Source organism: Sapajus apella, unplaced genomic scaffold, assembly GCF_009761245.1.
Source record: "Sapajus apella isolate SASKATOON/1434 unplaced genomic scaffold, GSC_monkey_1.0 scaffold53, whole genome shotgun sequence".
NCBI classification, from domain to species: Eukaryota; Metazoa; Chordata; class Mammalia; order Primates; family Cebidae; genus Sapajus; species Sapajus apella.
The window spans coordinates 13,784,918-13,805,696 of record NW_022436993.1 but is presented as its reverse complement, the minus strand read 5'-3'; the positions used below and the strand labels follow the sequence as shown (position 1 = coordinate 13,805,696).

Sequence of the window (20,779 nt, the reverse complement as noted above, 5' to 3'; positions counted from 1 at the left end):
CTCTAGGTAGGTGGTAGAGTGATTGTTCTATTGGCTGAAATTGCTTGATTTGTTCCATTTTAACACCATCAATGGGGAGTATCCTCCCAACACAAAAGAATGTTGCTGATGATATTAAAAAGTTGTTCTATCACGCAATAATTAGGCCATAGGTTCAGTGGCTTCTGAAGTTCCAGTCCTCTTGCTAAGTAATAAAACCATGCTCTCAGCAAACAGGATGCCATCTTTCTGTTTCTTCTAGCTGGAGGACATGTAGTCAATTTATTCAAATGTATTTTAAAATTTGCATTTGACCTGTCAGAAGAGGTTTTTTTTAAAAAAATAACATTCTGATTTAGCACTAGGATTATGCTCCAGCTGGAGGGCCTGAGGATCTATTTCAAGATTAGTTTTTTTGCACCAAGATGTTTCCTTTTTACGATATTTTAGGGTGGGACAGTCCTTTTTTTTTTTTTTTTTTTGAGACGGAGTCTTGTTCTGTTGCCCAGGCTGGAGTACAGTGGTGTGATCTTGGCTCACTGCAACCTTCACCTCCTGGATTCAGTGATTCTCCTGTCTCAGTCTACCAGGTAGCTGGGATTACAGACACATGCCACCATGCCCAGCTATTTTTTCTTTTTTAATTGGGGTCTCACTTTGTCACCAGGCTGCAGTTCAGTGGCGCTATCTCAGTTCTCTACAATTTCTGTCTCCCAGGTACAAGCGATTCCCCTACCTCAGCCTCCTGACTAGCTGGGATTACAGGCACACACCACCGCACACAGCTAATTTTTTGTATTTTAGTAGAGATGGGGTTTCACCATATTGGCCAGGATGGTCTTGATCTTCTGACCTCGTGATCCGCCTTCCTCAGCCTCCAAAAGTGCTGGGATTACAGGCGTGAGCGACTGCACCTGGCTCAATTTTGTATTTATGTAGAGACAAGGTTTCACCATGTTGGTCAGGCTGGTCTCGAACTCCTGACCTCAGGTGATCCGCCCACCTCAGGACAATGCTGTTTTTCTTGTAGAAATTGAAAACTGGCATCTTGTGGGTGAAATGTAGCCTAAAAATATGCTTTGTTTGGCATGCAATGTTATCCTTTAAAGTTGGATTATAAAAATGGGGATATATCTCTCACTCTCACTCTCTTTCTCACATACACACATAAAGACATATGTATTTTTTTCCTTAAACATAAGAAAAATACATACATTTTCTTTTGAAAAACTAGAAGATCCAGGAATGCTGGCCCCAGTTTTCCCATGGCACGGCTGAGTAGTAGCTGGCCTCACTTGCTGGGCAGGCGTTTTCTAATTTGCAATGCGCCTCTTTCCTTATTTTCCTGTTACATTTCTTTTCCCTGCCTGGCCACTATACACATTTTAGTTTACAATGCCTCTATGAGGCTGTGTTTCCTAAGATGACTAGAGTGAACAGAAGCGCAGCCCCGGGAGTGAAGATAAAGGACTAGGTCCCTTGGGTACCATCTGAGATAGAAATCAACTCTCAAACATAGTCAATTTCTGACTGCTGGATCTCTTAAGGACAGAACTTTTCTTGCCCTGCGTGGGCCCTACTCTAAGACACATGAGACATGTTTCTCTTATGCCACCTTAAGGCCATTGACAGAAGAAAAAAGAAAGTTACAGAGTCCCGAAGATATTTTTGTTTGCTATTAGGTATGTTGGTTTAATATGCTCAAGGAGAACATAGAACATCCGACCAGGAGTTCTACTAGAGATAAAAGGCGAGTAAGATGATCCAGGCTGGCATGGTGGCTCACACCTGTAAGCCCACCACTTTGGGAGGACTAGGCGGGTGGATGGTTGAGACCAAGAGTTTAAGACCAGCCTGGCCAACATAATGAAACCCTATCTCTACTAAAAATATAAAAATTAACTGGGTCTATTGGTGCATGCCTGTAATCCCAGCTACTTGGGAGGCTGAGGCACAGGAGTCACTAGAACCGGGAGGTGGAGGTTATAGTGAGCTCAGATTGTGCTACTGCACTCCAGCCTGGGCAACAGAGCAAGACTCTGTCTGAAACAAACACAGGATGATCTGCAGATGGACACTATGGCTGAACCTAATGCCACAGGATCTAGGAACTGCCCCCTGAGAGTAATGTTGAATGGCATGGCACATGGCCTTGGGAGCCGGGCTTCTGCTCACTGGGCTTTGGTCTTCAGGAAGCCAAGTTGACCAGCAGGCTGATCTGAACACATCATTCTACATTGTTGATTTCAAATCAACAAGTGACCACATGCATTTCCAGATTGCCTGTTCTCTTAATGAGATCCTCTCCCAAATGCTCTGCTGCTTGTCAACCCAAAGCTGGGGCTCAGCAGGGGAGAAAGTTTCCTCTCCTAGCCTTCCCTTTAAGGATTGCATCTTAGCTTCTCCAGGCTGCTCTAAGAAATCCCGCAAACTATGGAGCTTACAAACAACAGAAGTTTATTGCTTATAGTTCTGGTAACTGGAAAGTCTAATATCAAAGCAGATTCGGTGCCTGGGGAGGGCTCACTTTCTGGCTTACAGGCAACACTTCCTTTCTGTGTCCTCAGAGAGTGGAAGGGGCTACTGAGCTCTCTAGCGCCTCTTTTATAACGGCACTAATTGTCTCCTAAAGTCCCCATCCCTTAATGCCATTACTTTAGGGGATAGGATTTCAACATATTAATTTCAGAGGAACAAAACATTCAGACCATAGCATACTGGGTTAACATCTTAATGACAGTGATTCCAGAGCCTGACACCCGCACTTCTGCCTACATGGGTGGACCTGGCACCTATGCACCAGGCCAGCGACGAAGCAAGGCTGTCCCTGCCCCTGCAGAGAAAGAGCGTTCGCAGAGCGCTGATGACTCTGCTCATCCACAACCAGGCACACAAATTTCACTTCAGTAACAAAATAGGCAAATTCACAAGCATCGGCACAGACTCGTGGGAGAGCCGTGTACTACTTGTCTGCTTTTAAAACTTCTTCTTCATTGATTAGAATTTCATGTGTCAGAGGTACCTTCTCACTTAAAAGAAAACTAAAGGGGCTAGGAAAGGGGAACTAGGCATAATGTAACAGGGCAAACCTCACATAGAAAGCCTTTTATGGACAGGATCTACTATGGAAGACTTTGTTCCAAGTGTTGGCGGCTGTTACTTAATGATCCCTCAGCCTAACTGGCAGATAATAGCAGGATTTTCTTTTATAAGAACTCCATGAGATGTTGGATGTGATTTCTTCCAATTCAATCCAAATCCATTTGCTTTTACAGAATGGATGTCAGTCCCCAAATTCATAGTTACACAAATCAGGACTTGCTCATTTCGGGCAGCTGACGGCCGACTCAACCCTAAATGATGCTTTCTAAATCTATTCTGGGACTCAACTGGGTTATGAAGCCCTGACGTGTGATTACATCAAGACATTGAAAAATATTCAAAGGCAAAACAAAACAGAACAGGTTTTCCTTCTGCTAGATCTTAGGACAGCTAAGAGTTGGTGGCTTTTGACATAGGCGACCAACAGCTGATACTAATATGGGTCTTTCATCTTCTCTCTTGCCTTTATTTTGCAGGGGTAGTACGAGCTGGAAAAGATCTAAGGGACAATTGCAGCTCCATTTTTCTGACAAAGTGGCTTAAGGGAGGGATATTTAAAACAGGACCTAGTGTTTCTTTGGTGCTGTTGGGAGGAAACTCACTCTTGACCTTGACTGTAATCAGCTTCACCCCCTGAGTCTTCACCATGGTGTCCAATTGCTTTCTCTGTCCAGGACCAACCTTAGGGTGAATAAAATTTGTTCTAAGAGTTTCTCTCTTTTCCCATCTGCAGTATTTCTCCTTTCCTATGTTGTGTTCTTTTCTCTACCCCACTGTGCCTGCTTTTCTGGAACACTATGTATTAAAGCACTGCTTTTAAAACTGTCTTCTGTGTTACAGGCCCCTGAGAATTAGGTTCAGTATGTCTGAGATTGAGAGCAGACATCTGATCCGTGCACTGAACTTAGAAACAAATGGCCATTCTTTTTTTTTTTTTTTTTTTTTTTTTTTAAAAAAAAAAATAAGCCTGTCACTCAGGCTGGACTGCAGTAGTGCAATCTTGGCTAACTACAGCCTCGACTTCTTGGGTTCAAGCAAGCCTTCCATCTCAGCCCCCCGAGTAGCTGGGACTACAGTCAAGTGCCACCATGCCTGGCTAACTTTTTGCAGAGACGGGGTTTTGCCATGTTGTCCAGTCTGGGCTCAAAACTCCTGACCTCAAGTGATCCTCCCACCTCTGCCTCCCAAAGTGCTGGGATTACAGGCATGAGCCACTGTGCCTGGCTAACACATAGCAATTCTGATGCATGGAGTTTATGCAGTTTTTATGATAATGTGCAATAACGTTAGTCCTTATCTCACTTGACTATCAGCAGCAATTGAAAATGCATCATGCCCTTCTGGGAATTTTGTCTTCAATCCTCTTTCTGCCTCACTGGCTGCTCCCTGCTAGTCTTCTTTGCTGGTTCCACCACATGGAGCCCATCTCTAAGCTTTGGAGTGGCTTTGGGTCCAGTTTGCTGACGTTTTTTTCATTCCATCCACGCACATTCCCCAGGTGTTATCATATAGTCCTCTGGCTTAAATGCTAATCTCCAGTGGTATACTGGAGAACGCAGAACTGTCATCAACTCTCTAGGGGAAAAAAAGCTCTGCTTTGTAATGTTTGCCAATTTCCATGGTGTAAATTCTCCATCATGGCTCATTTCAAGCTGGTCATGTGTCATCACTGAATGTGGAGCTGAGAAGAGATCACATAATCGGCTCTGCAGAGCCTGCCAAGCCAGCTCCACTTCACCCCTGATAATGTCCACATCCTATCTCCAGTCCAGACCTCTCACCCAAACACAAAACATATGTTTTTAACATCCTACGCTGTATCTCCGTTTGAATTTTTTACTCATTATCTCAAGTTTAGCACATCAGAAATAGAACCCCGTCTCTCCGGCCCAGGCTGTCATCACTGAGCAGCTCTTCCTGCAGTGGTTCCCGTCTGGGTAAGTGTCAGCTCCAGGCTACAGCTGCTCAGGGGCCATTCTTGACTCCCGTCTTCCTCTCTTCCTCCACACCCAATCTGTCTGCAAATCCTGCCAGCTCTCCCTTCTAGATAAATCCAGAGTCCATCCACTTCACTTCTCACCACCTCCAGGGTATCCACTGGCCTAAACCACCATCATTTCTCACTAAGATGATTGTACTAGTGGCCTCATGCCTCATCCGATAACAGCCTTCTTCTCTATCAACCTAGTGGCTAACATCATCCTTCAGCCCCTGACCCACTGATCTTTTTCCGTCTTAACCAGCGTAAAACCCAAAGGTCCTGCTCATGACCTGCACAGCCTGTGCCAGCTGAGCTCTTAACTCTTCTCTGACCCTTTATCCTCACCTCTGACCCCCATCTCACCCCTTCACACTGCTCCAGCTCCTCCCTTGCCATTCCTCAAGTACCTCAGGTCCACTCCTGCCTCTGGCCTGTTGTACCTGCTGTACCTTCTGTGTGGCATGATCCCCACATGGCCTCATGGTTGGTCCCAAATCCCTTCCTGTCCTTCCTTGTGAGCCACATTATATAACCATGCTGCACGCTCCGTTTCCCCCTCCTCCTTACTCTGCTTTATTTCTCTTTAGAGAACCCAACACCACTTAATCTATTACCAATTCATGAGAGCACAGACTTAGCTGTATGTCTTGGGCCTAGAACACCGTCTGGCATGTAGTCGACGTTAAATAAAAATCTGTGAAATTAACAAATAAAATGTTATGTCCTAGACATTCCATTCCCAGGGATATCTGTATTCTGGGACTGATTCTGTGTGGGTGGACTAGGACCACATTTTCTAGTAATAGTCAATACACTTCTAACGCTTATTGGCTTTCTTTATTAATGTTCCAGTAGAGCGATTGGAGAAATTACATCTAAATGGCCTCTCCAATTCCTCCAGTTACTCTGTTGGAACGTTAATAAGGAAAGCCAATAAGGCTTGGAAGCCTTTGGCATGTTTGAGAAAAGTCAGCAAACAATGTAGAAAAATGATCAGAGGCATATATCTGGACTATCTCACAACATCCCCACATGGGTTCTGACTGGGAAGAAAAGGGACCGCCCATGCACCCAAAGGTGTTAATTGTGTAGTAGGATTTTAGGAAGCTTTTCATGATTAAGTTCTCCACCAGGAAGAGCTAACATCTTAAAATAAGTCACTGTTAGGACTGATGATGACACCGATGTTCATCTGCATACAGACACAGCCACACTGCAACCCTGTCCCATGAAGGACGACCCTTTTTTATTAAAGGTTTGGGTTTATGACCACAAAGAGGTTCCTCTTGTTCAGGTATTCAGCATTCACTCAAGGAACACTTGTTTATCTTATCTTTATCCCAGGTTTTGTTTTAGGCTCTGAGATCTAGTAGAAAAACTGACCAAGTCCTTTGAAGTATTAGTTATCGAGTGACCAGTAGGAGATGACAAAACAGAATTAAAAATCCATAGATGTGCTTCATCCGTTCCCAGATCAGAATAAAGGTTCATGGCATAGTTTCTTCTATATTGCTTTGTAGGTGTAGAACAGATAATATTATCCTCTGAGGCTCATTGATGAGTAAATACAAATAAAAGTGGATTGTTTTCAATTATGAGATCAAAGAAAGCCTTATATTACACAGGTGGATATTCATTATGCTAGAGCAGTTTCTAAGAAATCTGTGTCAAAGCATTTATAGAAAGCCATCTCGCCCTGGTCGGGTGCAGTGACTCACACCTGTAATCCCAGCACTTTGGGAGGCTGAAGTGGGTGGATCACTTGAGGTCAGGAATTCAAGACCAGCCTGGCCAACATGGTGAAACCCCACCTCTACTAAAAATACAAAAATTAGCTGGGCATGGTGATGGGTTCCTGTAATCTCAGCTACTCAGGAGGCTGAGGCAGGAGAACTACTTGAACCCAGGAGGGGGAGGTTGCAGTGAGCTAAAATCATGCCACTGCACTTCAGACTGGGTGACAGAGCAAGACTCCATCTCCAAAAAAAACAAAAACAAAAACAAAAAAATCCGTCTCCCCTTTCTCCTGAGGACACACGGTTTACTTTGTGAATTTGCAATAGGGCAGATCGAAAGACACAGAAAAGGGACCTTGTCCACCTACCAGTCGAGAAAAGAAGCATACAGGAGAAGCTGGATTGGGTATTTTTGGTCGTAAATAGCCTGGAAGGAAGTCACTGCATGATTCTAGACTCTGTGACTTCAGAAAGCTGCAGGTAACTATCTGGAGACTGTCCTCAATGTGCTTGACACTGAGTAGGATGTCCCAGGAATATGAACCCTTTCAACTTTCAAGGAGCTTAAATAGTTTTCCCCTATCGAGAATGACACGACCCAAAACCTCAACACAATCAACCTGTTTCTTTCTCTTTTATGTGAAGATACTAGAAAACACAAAAACTAGCTAATTTCCTTATGCTGGTGTCTTGCCCAAATCATCTATCTTGGAAATATTATTTCCTTGGGGCAGTTGTTATCAATGTTGCTGCATGTTGGAGTCACCTGGGGATTTAAATACTGATGCCTGGATCCCATCCCCAGAGATTCTGATGTACATGGTCTGGGGTACAGACAGGGTACTGGAGCTTTTAAAAGCTCCTTGTTTCCAATGTGACACCGATGTTGAAAAGCACTGCTTTAAGATGACCCGTGGCATGATGGCAAGGCATGAGGAGGAGTCAGGACTTGGGGACAAGCCATCCAATGAGGAGAACCATAGTTCAGTTTCAGGCCCAGCCTGAGAGCTGCCATTTTGCATAGGATGCTGAAATGCCTGGGAGTCCTGATCGTTTGCATAGAGATTTGCAATCATGCTTTCCACACGAGCTTGAGGAAGGAAAACTCTGAAGTGGTACCCATAGAGGCAGCCTTTCCTTCCCCACACTGAGCCAACAAGCAATGTCACTCTGCCCAAGATGAGAAGTCAATGGCTTAACATGACATAAGCTGCTATACAAAATAAAATAAATATTGGTTCACCAAGTTTGGGTCACTTAAAATTGCATGGGACTAACCAACGCAGGGAAAATGGCCTTCAATGTGTTCTGTGAACCAGAGGATTGGAGTCCCCAATAGTCCATGTTCTTTTTCTCCAGAGAGGCGTATATTTATAGAACGAACAAAACCTCGTGCAGGATGAGGGGGTTGGCTAATAATATGTGTGAATACACTGATCTGTCTGAACTGTTCTTGGCTGCCTGCTCTCAATGGTAATAAATATCCACTGAAAGCCGTCTGCTGTATGTGTTTTTGGTAATGTCTCACACTTCCCTGCATGAATACATTCAGAATGTAAGCACCACACACTCGACTACAGAGACTCTGTTGTATTCTGAATTCTTAAGTTATGCAGCTTAGCAGCTGTGATAATGTAATGGTTTGCAAAATAATAGACTGGCAATACGTCAACCTGGAATAACACATCATATAATGAATGATGTGGGTACGAAAAGGTTTAATTTATGCTGTGTTAAAAATATCACTCCAGAAATATCCCACCATTTCAATGTTTCCTAGACACACAAAAACCCTTTCACCTAAAATTATTGGAATAATTGTGGTAAAAGAGAATGCTTTCTTGTCTCATTTTTCCCCTAATAAAACCATCAAATTTGAACTACTTTGTGAAGAGACCTACAATTTGAGTTTGATCGGTTGTTCATGCATAAATTTGTTCCCTTTAAAGATGGGTGGCATGGTCTTAGAGATCCAAATAAATAAGAGAAGAGCCTCTTGCTTTCTCTGCTTGTACTAACATGTAAGAGGGAACACATTTTCCACCAGAGATAATGGGACTTACGGTAGGTTATCACGGGGATGAAGGCTGTTCCAGTGTAGGTCTTAATGCTGATCCTCTCGTCAAATTTTCTCACTGAGAGAAGTTTATATGAACTTTCACATTTCATTCATTCTGTCATCTAGTGGATATTTATTGCACTCCTGTTACAAACCAGAAACCAAGGGGTGTTCCTTGTCCTCGGGGTGCCTGCCGTGGTATGGAGGGTCATGACTGACGCGGACCAGTGGTTTCAATGCAGTGTCATTTGTGCTACTGTAAGGAAATTCTAGAGTGCTACGGGAGCCTGCAGGGAAAGCACTTACTCAGACTTGGGGAGGAGATGGGGTGCCTGGAAGAGCTTCCTGTGCAATTCTGTCTTTAGGCCAAAAGAAGCAAAGGCGGTAGAGAGAGGAGGCAGAAAGTGCCAGGAAGATGAAAACACATGCAAAGGCCATGGGGCAAGAGTGAGCTCGGTAATTGTGGAGGAAGTGCAAACATATCCATGTGTGGTTGGAATATAGCACTCCCAGTGTAAGGCATGGGAAGAGGGGAGGCTAGAGGGCTGTGATTCTGAAAGGCCTTGTAATTTGTACTTATCCTGAGGCAGGGAGCCACTTAAGGGTTTTCTGTAGACAAGGGACGTGATCACCCCTAAGTTTTAGAAAGATCCCAGTGGCTGCAGCACAGAGCATGAACTGAGGGGAACAAGACTGGCCATGGGGAGAAGGTAACATGCAGGTGTGAGGTGACCGCGGGCTGGACCAAAGATTGAGGAGCAGGAGCGGGAGAGACATTTCAGAGCTGGAAGGGACAGTGCACTGTGGCTGAGAGAAGGAGGCAATGGAAAGAGATGGGCAGAAAGATGCCCGGGGTCTAGTTTGGGTTTTAGGAAGCGGGTGGTGTTGGAGAAGCAGGAGTATTGGGAGAGATGATGAAGTTCATTGTGGACACGCTGCATTTGAGGTGTTGAGCTGTTTAAGGGAACAGTGAGGTTCAGTCCACCCCGGGATCTGTGGGTGTGGGTGTTAGAGAGGATAAGTCAATGGGGCAGATGAGCATCCCAATAAATGCAGGAAATTATGCTCCCACTTCAAAAGATGATCTTATAGCTGGAAAATCGGTGGGTGAAAATGGAGATACTGTACAGCAACCGGTAAGTATTTGCAGGACTGGGTCAGAGCCCTTACAGGTGGGCTTCTCAGGGTGTGAAGAAATACACATTTCTCAGCTTCCTGGAGCCCAAGCTAGAGAAAAGAATATAGACAGCAGCCTAGCAGATTTCACCTCCACGTAAAACGACAAACTAAAACAACATGGGTTGGGCCACATAAAAGTTTCGCTCACTCATTTTCAGGCTTTGCTTCTATAAAGGTAATCTCCAACATAAAACCATTTCCTTAGATTGCAGAGTTATAGTCGCTTAATAAAAACTTTTCCCTGCCCCAAGGCAAACTCCCAGGAAAAAATTTCCACATTTTCTCTTTCCTTAACTCATTTATATGTTTTGTTCTTACATTTATTAGAATTTTCCATGAAGCTCAGTTTTACTTTGCTTCTGGAATAAAAACATCTGGCTTTAGAAGGAAGCGACCGTGTAGAAGGATAGGGCCTGAGTAAGTTTAGTTACTTGGCAGTCACGTGCAGTCAGTTTGAAAGATTTTGTTTTCCACGTGTCTAACAAAATTGGGAGTCCAAGAAAAGTTATCAGCATGACACAAAATGCTGCTTTTCTTGGCTTTAGCAGGTGAACAGCCCTAAAGGACCTCTCCAGGAGACAGGGGTGTGTGTCTAAGTATAAAAAAATTGTCATCAGTTATTAAAATACAAGACTGGGTGTGGTGGCTCATGCCTGTAATCCCAGCGCTTTGGGAGGCTGAGGCGGGTGGATCACCTGAGGTCAGGAGTTCAAGACCAGCCTGACCAACGTGGTGAAACCCCATCTCTACTAAAAATACAAAATTATCCAGGTATGGTGGCACATGCCTGTAATGCCAGCTACTCTGGAGGCTCAGGCAGGAGAATCATTTGAGCCCGAGAGGTGGAAGTTGCAGTGAGCCAAGGTCGTACCACTGCACTCCAGGCAACATAGTGAGACTCTGTCTCAAACAAAACAAAATAAAACAAACAAAGAAACAAAAGATACAAGCCAAATGTTCTTATACACAAAGACAGGCAACCCTAAAAACAATGCCTATCATTATGGATTGCATTTGATAGGATTGTTAGGTGTTGTGTTAGGTCCTTGCATATACATGCTTGCTGATCCTTTCCGAGCACTGCCAAGGAGTGGGTAGTGTGGATGAAGAAACCAAAACCAAGAAAGTTTGAGTCACTTGGTTAAGGCCCTATGACTTGTACATAGTCAACAGTCAATGGTAAATAGTATAAAACTCGTAAATAGCAAATAGACAAGCCTCACTCTTGTCACCTCACCATGCTGCTTTCACCTAAATTGTCTTTGTTACTTATTTTGTGGCTTAATTGTTGCCTGTATGATATTGACTTCTAATTGTTTTATTTATATAAACTTTACACGTCTAATTTCTCCTCCCATACCAAACACAGCATTTTCTATTTCTTTTTTGTGTTCCACCCTGCCTAGCACAGCGATGGGCTCATGGCATTCTGAAGAAACATGAACCGGAACTAAGCCTGGTTGCTTAGGATTTGGTGGATAGTCGCAGGGTTAAAAAGTTGCAATTCTTTCTTTCAACTCAACCTCTAGGCAGTTGGAAACAGAAGCAACTGTTGAACCCTGGACTCCTGAGGGCACAGGACTTTCCGTGTCCTGGAAATCATGTTCTTCTCTCTGGTTTTCAGCACCTCTGACTGGCATGTCTTCTGTATTTCCTTTAACATGAATACCGGTGACCAGTTAGTTATCACCCTTTTCCCAGGGCCAGGCTGCCATGTCATGGCTCCTCCGGAGAGCAAAGACAAAACGTGATCCCACGGCAAGGACGTGCCATGCCAGGCCCCTGGATTTAGGTCCTACTCTGTCATTGACTATATATTCCTATACAGAAGATTAAACCTCTCTGTGCCTTGGTTTCCCTATTTATACAGGACAAGGGTAGGAACCCCTGGGCTCTGTGCCTCGTTAGTAACTCGTGGTGGTAAAGTAGGGGAATGGACTGAAAGTCTTATAGAAATGCAAGGTCTCCCACATCATTAGATATTGTGAGACAACGGAAACCAACTCAAATGCCTGGCACCCTCAGGGCTGCTGATAGAACTGCAAAATCTGCTGTTGCTTTAAACTCAGGGAGTCCCAGGGTAAGAGTGCCAGCTCTCAGTGTTTGCCCTTACCTCTCCTCCACTTATATAAACACAGGACTCCATTCTGAAAATTGTCACAGAACTGTCAATGCCACTGACCCACAGTGTAAGATGCCCAGTGAAATTTGACAGGACATTGAACATTTCAACTTGTTCCACTCTCCATTGCTTTGGAGGGTGAGGTGGTAGATTCATCAGGAAGACCCAATGTTCCAAGGATGTGCTGCGCTGGAGGGCCCCGAAGCGTTCGGAATACTTACATTAAGGCCAGTGGGTATGTGCTTAAGGGCAGAACAGTGGGGTATGCTTTGAAAGCAAGTGTGTGCAAACATACCCAATAACAGACATGTTTTGTGTATGACACTATGTCCCTATATTGCCACTTTTTCTTAAATTAGTAAACAATGAATTACAGAAGTGGTAGAACTGCGTATATCTGAATTTATGCACACATACATGATTTATTAAACATTTTATATGGAGAGCATAATGGTATAAATAGAGGTTTCCACATGACTCCATTTTTGTGTGTGTATGGGCATCTATAAAGGATGGCTATCTGCTCAATATTGCCATTGGCACAGCCTTAGGGTACACAATTCACATTTTCATGTTACATTTGTGAGTAAATATCTTAATAACAGAACACATGATAAGAATTTAGTTACCATAAAGACCAAAGAGTTTTCACTAACACCTAAAATCACACTCAATAGCAGCCTGATCAATGTGTAAATTTTGCTATCACTGATGGCCTAAGCTCTAAGCTATTGGTATAACATGAAATACACAGTAAGGATTTAACACATATTAGCTGATGATCTTGACATTCAGAACAAGAAATAATTCTCAAAATAAAGGCCTACACACAACCGGAATAGAAAGTGAAGGCTTTTTCATTATTCAAATGGCAGAAAAAAACCTCATCAAAACTCAGGAAATCAACCCTAAGTATTTAGACATCCCCTCATATTTTTAAACTGTTAGTTTTTTTTTAAATTTAAACATCACTGAGTAGTAAGTATACCAACCAGAAAAAGTCACAATTTTATTCTGATCTTTATAAGATGCTGTGGGTTGCTGATCCAGCAAGAGAGCTTCATGTGATGCTATTTGCTTTATCAGGTCCTGGGCTACACCTTAACCGAAGATGTCTATATAGACGACAAAAACTCACAGAAGGACTTGCCACGATTCAAACAGGGGTTTTTGGGGTTTCTGAGACCCACAGAGCCGTCGTATACTTTGCAGATGTTGAGCCTGCCATCCCAACGACAACCAGCTTTGCGTTAACTATAGTCAGCCCCAAACTGCATCTGTTACTCCAGAGAAGGACAAATCCTTATTATTTTATAGGATCTTCTCTGCTAGGGGCTTCCATAAAGTAAACATGCTTTCAGGAAACTAACAGAGTAATTTTAAGCCAAAATCCATAGTATTAAAAACAAACCCCAAAGGATAGCAATGCATGGTGGGGAGCGGGGGGCGGGAAAAGAGCTTTTAATCAACTGCCTGCATAATTTAAACCGGCGAAGCTTTGAAGCTCCTTAACGTCACCATCACCTCCCTTTTAGACACTGTTACCCAGCAGAAGAAATTCACAGCCCTGCTGCACTAATGAGTAAGTTTCAATAAACACAGAAGAAATCAGTTTCGCAGCCCCCATGCCTTTCTCGACAAGTACTCAAATCTTTCATACCCATTCCAGGGGGAAGTTCCCATCCCAATCTTTTCCCTCATATTTCATCTCTAAGAGCACCCTTCCCCCCTCCAAGATCCACAAGTGACAAAAATTGCTGTTTCAGGTCTCTCATCATTATCTGTTGAAAAACTAAAATTACAGATGAGATCGTAGTCTACCGTCCCAGGAGCTCCAACTGTTCAGGAAACATTAGTAACAGAAGTAATGCTGTATATAATGAAAACAAACATCTCCCTGTCTTTGGCGCAACTGAAAAGCAAACAGCCGGCCACGTAGCTTACCCTTTCAACGCTTCGTCTTCTCAGAGATCCATAAGGTATTTTCAGCAAAAATCTTTGGGATCTATTCGGAGCCACTGCAGCCTGAACCACCATGGTGTACAGCTGTGTGTGTGGATGTGTGTGAGTGTGTGTGTGTGCGTGCGTGTGTGTGTGTGCTCCCAGCAAAGAGAGAAGGAGGCTCCCTCAAAAATAAGTTATGGTCTCCTGGAGAGTTCCCAAATATCAAATAACTGAAAGAGTTTTTCTTTCGACCGTATGAATCAAGATGTGGTTTGTCAGGAGGAGGGGGGATGGGAAAAAAGAAAAGCAGACCAAGTTCTTCAACTTCAGCCTGCACGAAGCAACATCTCTAGCTTTCTTCCATCTGTCCCTCTGTACAGCTGGCTCAGCGAGACTGCCGTGTCCTGGTCATGGGCAAGTGACGCTTCTGGGGAGGGTGATCCAGAAATGTCAACTTTGCTTCTCGTGGCTGCAGATGGTAACCAGGTCAGTTGTCTAATCACAGCTCTATCAGACATATTATTCACTCCATCACGTGACTCGCAAGCCCCTCGGCTGTACAGTAGGTCACATGCTCACCTTAAAAAGACTATTTGGAATATCACCATCTGGAGTGGAGATTAATGCGGAATCCTACATTCTGATTTCACTCTCTTCCGAATGCAGGAACAATATTTGAAGACCAGAGACTGAACACATCAGGGACCTCTTTGCAGTCATAAATTCTATCTATAAAACCAAGCATCAGACATGCATATCTGTCTTCCCCTTCTGCTTTCTAACACATAAAAATGAACGCACGTGTGTAACTCATTGTATATGTGAGTACAGTCCACAGAGAGAAAGTAGGAGGGAAAGAAGAAGAAACTGTTTCAATCACATGGTTCAGATGAATTGAATCAAATCGAACAGACTTGCATTTGGCATCTTCTCATTTAAATGTTTGTGTTACAGAACATTTATTTTTATGCATGCCAGTAAACATGAAGAAATTATGTTTCATTTTACAAGGCTCTGTCGAAGCAGATACATCCATCACGTCTGTCAATTCTTTTCTGATCACATTGTGTGATTTCAGGCCAGACAGCCTTCTTTGATGGATGGCATAAATGGTCTCCAACATTAACTTTTCGGTAATATTTTCATCTATCTGCCTCATCTCTACTCTTCCCTAAGTCAGTTTATTTCCACAGCAGAAAAAATTACTACAAAGAAAAATCCAGCAAGGGGCTTTCAGGGTATGTTCAGTTTTTTTTCTCTTTTTATTTTTAAAGCATTTCTACATACACTGCTTCTGTCTGTTCTGAGTTTTATGAAAGGGATGGCCATTTCCTTTGTGGTCATCCCATGATTTTTGCTATTAGCCTGGATACCACTCATATGCTCTGGGCACTAGCTACGAGACACTGTCTACAGACCAGAGCTTAGTTTATTGAGAATGATGGAAAAGGAGGTTCTGTTTATTCAAACAAACCTAGTAGGAAATGGGGTTGGGGTGTGAAGGAAAGCAGCGGAGTTTTACACTATGAGAAAATGAATCAGAAGCAAAGAGGGGAGGGTGTCACGGCGGTGGCGGCGTGCAGGCTGGAAACCTGGGTTCAGCCCTCCAACGCAGACACACATCTCGAGTCAGTTAAAGAAAGCATCAGGTTGATGTGGGAAATTCCAAATATACAACAATTGGGCTTTGTTCATAATTGGTTCCATGTGTGCAGTGGGAGAGTCAGGGAGAGGGTGAGAGAGACAGGGGGAGATGGAAACCTCTTAACCACGACTCACATGGCGTCTTTGGTGAGGTGGTTTAGGCTTACATCTCTTTTTTCCCTCTCTCTTGCTTCTTGCCTGCACTGCTTGGTTTCAGAGTATTGGGGTTGTTGGGGGGAGAATCTGGAACGATACCTGATTATTGAGACAAAGCAAGAGAATCTCATTTCTTTGTAAAACTGCATTTGACGGTGTAACGCTTTTGAACAAAGGACAGGCGCATTTTCAAAACACTTTGTCTGTTGAGAGTTATACGATGTCATTCTTCCAGCTCAATTTTGGGGTCGGTGGACGGACAACAATGAGATGGACTGAGAAGCCACTGCCTCTTCTCTGACCCAGGCCAGGGCAAAGCCCCGGGGAGCTGAATTTATTTATATTTGACTAAATGCAACTTCCTGTTTCCCAGGGGTATTAATGAGCGTTTCACTGGAGAGCTTAGGCTTTATGGCATAGTTCAGATCATAAGGGACATTTTGATGAACTAAGTGCAAATAAAACAAAAACACATGCATTTGATTAAGGTTAAAATACATATAGAAGAGAATGTTAATGGAAACAAAAATAACCCTGGGCCAGGCTCCCACACATCTGAGTCTCACACATTCCACCTTCTTCCCTTGGGAGGCTGGAGAAGGATCACTTTTCATATTAGCACAAGAGCCTCCTCCCAGATAATGGGGCCCTCCCCAGTCCCCACGGAGTAGGTGACCACCTCCTCTGAGTGATTTAAATGGTCTCAAAGGTTGGCTTGTCCAAAAATATCTTTCTGATTGTCTTGCCATGGGTGTTGGAGACTTACACATTCAAAATTAATTATTGGGTTAAAGTCTTTCTTTAAGAAAAAATAGAGACAGGGTCTGACTGTATTGCTCAGCTCATTTTGAACTCCTGGGCTCAAGCAATCTTCTCACTTCGTCCCCACAAAGTGCTAGGATTACAGGCATCAGCCACCATGCCTGGCCAAGTATTTCTTTCCATTGTTAGAATACAAATATGTTTCCCAGGAGGGGATATGCATTCATACACTCACAGTTTATAACCACTTTAGGAGAAACGTGGGGAGCGAATGTTCACCTAGCACCCATCCGTTGCCAGGCCATGTGCTGTGAGGTTATCAAAGGCGACTTCCAGGGAGGAAATGAGTTCCTTTATTTGTTTAAGTCATGAAGGAACTGGCACTCAGAGGGGTTTAGTAAGTTGGCCAAGGCAGCACAGCTAGAAATGTCGGAGCTAGGACAAAAACCAAAGGCAACTGGTGTGTGATTTCAGGGCTCAGCTTGCCGGTCCCACAGGACTTCATCAGATTACAGCACTTTGGAAATCCCAAAGGAAGATACATCCATTGAGTCCAACAGGAAATGGAAAACTCTGTCTTTGAAAAGAAGAGAATGTCCATACAGGAAACTGTTAGATTGAGCAACTTTAGAGTTTCTAGAGCTGCAGCTTTGATGTTGCCAGGAGCTGGGCACAGGGGCCAGAGGGGCTGAGAAGCACAAAGCAGGCAGGGAGGCTGGCGCAAGCCCTGGCCTAAGGGGTCAAGGGAGGAACTGAGTTATTAGAGCCTGGGGCCAGAGTCACTGAGTGGAGGCTGGAACCTTGGAGACCCATCCTATGGGAGACTCAGCCTGCTGGAGACCTTGTCCATGGTCAAGGGGAGGTGAGGAGAAATACCTGGCCCCTCCTTTCTATTCGCTTTCCAACCTCCTGCCAGCATCTTCCAGCCAGTTGACGGGCAACTGTGGAAATAAACATATAGGCAGGGCAGGGAACGGGTGAGCCATAGATCTGAGTGTATGTGGCCCTGGGCCAGCCCTGGGGGACAGAGACATTGGATCAAAGGACCGGGAAATGATGAATTGAGGGTGAAATGAAAATAATAGCAAGGTGAGGCTGGGTGCGATGGCTCAGGCCTGTAATTTCAGCACTTTGGGAGGTGGAGGTGGGCGGATCACCTGAGGTCGGGAGTTTGAGACTAGCCTGGCCAACGTGGTAAAATCCTGTTTCTACTAAGAACACAAAAATTAGCCAAGCATGGTGGTGGGCACCTGTAATCCCAGCTTCTGGGGAGGCTAAGGCAGGAGAATCGCTTGAACCCGGGAGGTGGAGGTTGCAGTGAGCCGAGATTGTGCCATTGCATTCCAACCTGGGAAACTCGGGGAATCTCTGGAGATTTCTCTCTGCAGTTCCCTGGTCCAAGTGATGTCTCTCTTCCAATGAGCCATTTCAGGTGCCTCTCTTTCCCTGGGCCCCACACCCCTTCTTAGTCTTCCTTTCCTTCCTTCCACAGCCTGGGGGTGAGGTCAAGGAGGGGTTACAATCCTGCTTCTCAGATGTGCCTTGTGCAAGTCCTGCTTAGGGCCTAACCCCTTGCATGGCGTCTCAAAAAATAAAAAACAAAAAACAAAAACAACAACAACAAACACACACACACACACACACACACACACACACACACACACAGAGCAAGAAGAAAACCTGTGGAACAGAGTATTACACAGAAAGAGCAGGTTGTTGTCAGGCTGGTGGATGACGCGGTGCCCTCTGCATCCAGGAATGGCCTAGTGGCTGCTGGATGTGGGGTGGGAATTAGGAGGGAAAGATGCCTCGGGTATGGGGAGGGGGCAGTCAATGGACCGTGTGCAGGAGAGGGAGATGTAGAAGACACTCTTCAGTTCTAGACTCTCCAAAGCTGTGGCTTTTGATGCCTTGGGGAGCAGTGCATATAAGGCCTGTGAAGTCTTTTGTTTGCTTTGAACATTTCCTTCCAGTCTCAATGAAAATGTTTGCATTAAAATCCTGGAAGGAAAATACATAGGAATCGACTAAGCCAGGTTTTAGGAAGGTGGATGTTCTTGCCATGCCACAGGAAGATGTATCAAAGCCAATGGGTGTTCTTGGTCATGAATAGCAGGGTGTGAAAGGGGCGGGGAGCTGGGGGTAATGTTCATTAGAGAGAGAGCATTTTGCAACGTTGGTGGTAATGGAGGCAGCAGCAGGAGGGGAAAGAGCCCACCGGGCCCACGTGTGTGCATGGTCACAGGAGGGGACTCATAGATCAAGCCAGTTCCCGGGCGGACGCATACTGAAAAGCCACGTGAAGGGTAAGTGATCTCCCGACGGAAGCCTGGGTGCTGGCACAGACATGCGGCCTCGTCATTTCAGCCTAGGGTGAGCCTGATGAACCTACCTTATCTATGGGTCCAACTACTTCCCCAGAGCCTGAAATGACTGCTAGTGAGGCTGACCTGACTGTCCCTTGAAGTTCGCTCACGTGTGTGTGTCTGACCTCAGAACTGCCACTTGCTGGCGCTAAGTAAACTCATTTGCATTGCTTGATTTTGTATGTTTGGCGGAATACCGAAAGGACAGGTCACAGGACAGAGAATTTTCAGCTGGGGAGGTGACGGAGGTCACACTGTATAATGGGTGCTGTCACGACACTCCCAGGGCAGAAGGCAGGCTGAGGCCACCATGAGCCCCAGCAGAAGGGGCAAAGGATGGTGCGCTGGAGGAAGAGTTGCAAAGGTGACCGGAGGGGCCTTTCTGATTTTGTTCCTTATCATTCTTTCCCTTGCAAAAGGTGAAACATTGCTTCCATGGAGGAAACAGAAACAATCCAAGGCTGACTGTGTAAATATCTGTCCTAACTTCCACCTTGAGCCGTAATTCCTTGTAACATCTTGCAGGGTGTTAAAAGCGGGCTCTTTCTCAGTGTAGTCTGAGGTCGCCAGGCAACAGGTCACAACTGTCCCCACCTTCTCCGACACGCCATGCAAGGGGTTAGCCCCGTAAGCAGGACTCGCACAAGGCACGTCTGAGAAGCAGGTCTGAAACCCCTCCTTGACCTCACCCCCAGGCTGTGGGAGGAAGGAGAGGAAGACTAAGGAGGGGTGTGGGGCCCAGGGAAAGAGAGGCCCCTGAAATGGCTCATTGGAAGAGAGACATCACTTGGACCAGGGAATTGCAGAGAGAAATTTCCAGAGATTCCCAGCCAAAAACCCACAAAGCACTCCACAAGAACAAGAGTTGGGCTTAAACACCCACCAGTCCCGGAGAAAACCAAGGCCATCCAGCAGCTCGGGCACATCAAGGTCCCTGCTGGGCCCTCACCCCTGGTCTGCTCCATCCCTGGAAGGGCGAAGGCAGCACAGTGAGCACTGGGGAGATGAGGGGGTGCAGCGGGGGGACTCAGCTGGAGCCACACACCCTCAGTTCCCGCTACAGCCATCACCCAAACCTGCCCCCGGCTGGGGGGTGGGAGAAACCGTAGCTTTGATTGAAGTTGGTGTTGTAAGTACTGTCATGTGAAGCAAGGAAGAGGGTAAGCAGGATGAAATTGAACCAGACACACACAGGAAGAAAACATATTCCTCCTAAATACCCTGACTCAATCATTACACATTCCATGCATGTAACAAAATATCACATGTCCCTCATAAATATGTACCTGTAGCTACATCTTCAAAGAGTACATTCTTAAAAGACTTGGAAAATTCCTAGGTGGGAGCAGGGAGTTTAGAAGGGAAACTCTGTGTTTCTTCAACATGCCTTCCCCATCCCGCCCCAGCGACAGCCTAGGTAATTCATGTCACGTCTCATTAGAGGAAGCTGGGACTGAGGTTAGACAAACAGACAGGCTGCCTACATCCATAATTTTCTGTTTGAAAACTGGCTGGAATTTAGGCCAAACATGAAACCCAATATCCGTAAGAACAGGACCAAGGCATCAAGCAACACTCCTATCACCAGACCTCATGTGCCCAGGGCCTGCGCGATTATCTCCAGCTCGCCAGTGTGGGAAAGTTTAGCTTTCTCTTGGTTTTACCTGGGGTTTGCTCTGACACAGTGCGCTGTTTGCAGTATCTGTCTTTGGACAGACTTTTCCTCCTCCTGTGGTGTTTGGAAGACTC

General features: G+C 45.0%; 1 protein-coding gene across 6 annotated transcripts in view; it reads right to left on the bottom strand.

Annotated features, from left to right (window-relative positions):
• The window catches only part of FRMD4A (FERM domain containing 4A), a 672,294-nt gene that overhangs the window by 344,080 nt on the left and 307,435 nt on the right, over positions 1-20,779 (bottom strand). Inside the window, exon 1 of one of the 6 annotated variants that reach the window (XM_032244152.1) lies at positions 14,103-16,751. The exons of 4 other annotated variants lie outside the window; for them this stretch is intronic. In XM_032244152.1, coding sequence (XP_032100043.1) covers positions 14,103-14,195 — 93 coding nt within the window. In that variant the 5' untranslated portion in view covers positions 14,196-16,751. Of the gene's footprint in view, positions 1-14,102; positions 16,752-20,779 lie in introns of those variants that run through there. One more of the 6 variants, XM_032244147.1, reaches the window with a different exon arrangement.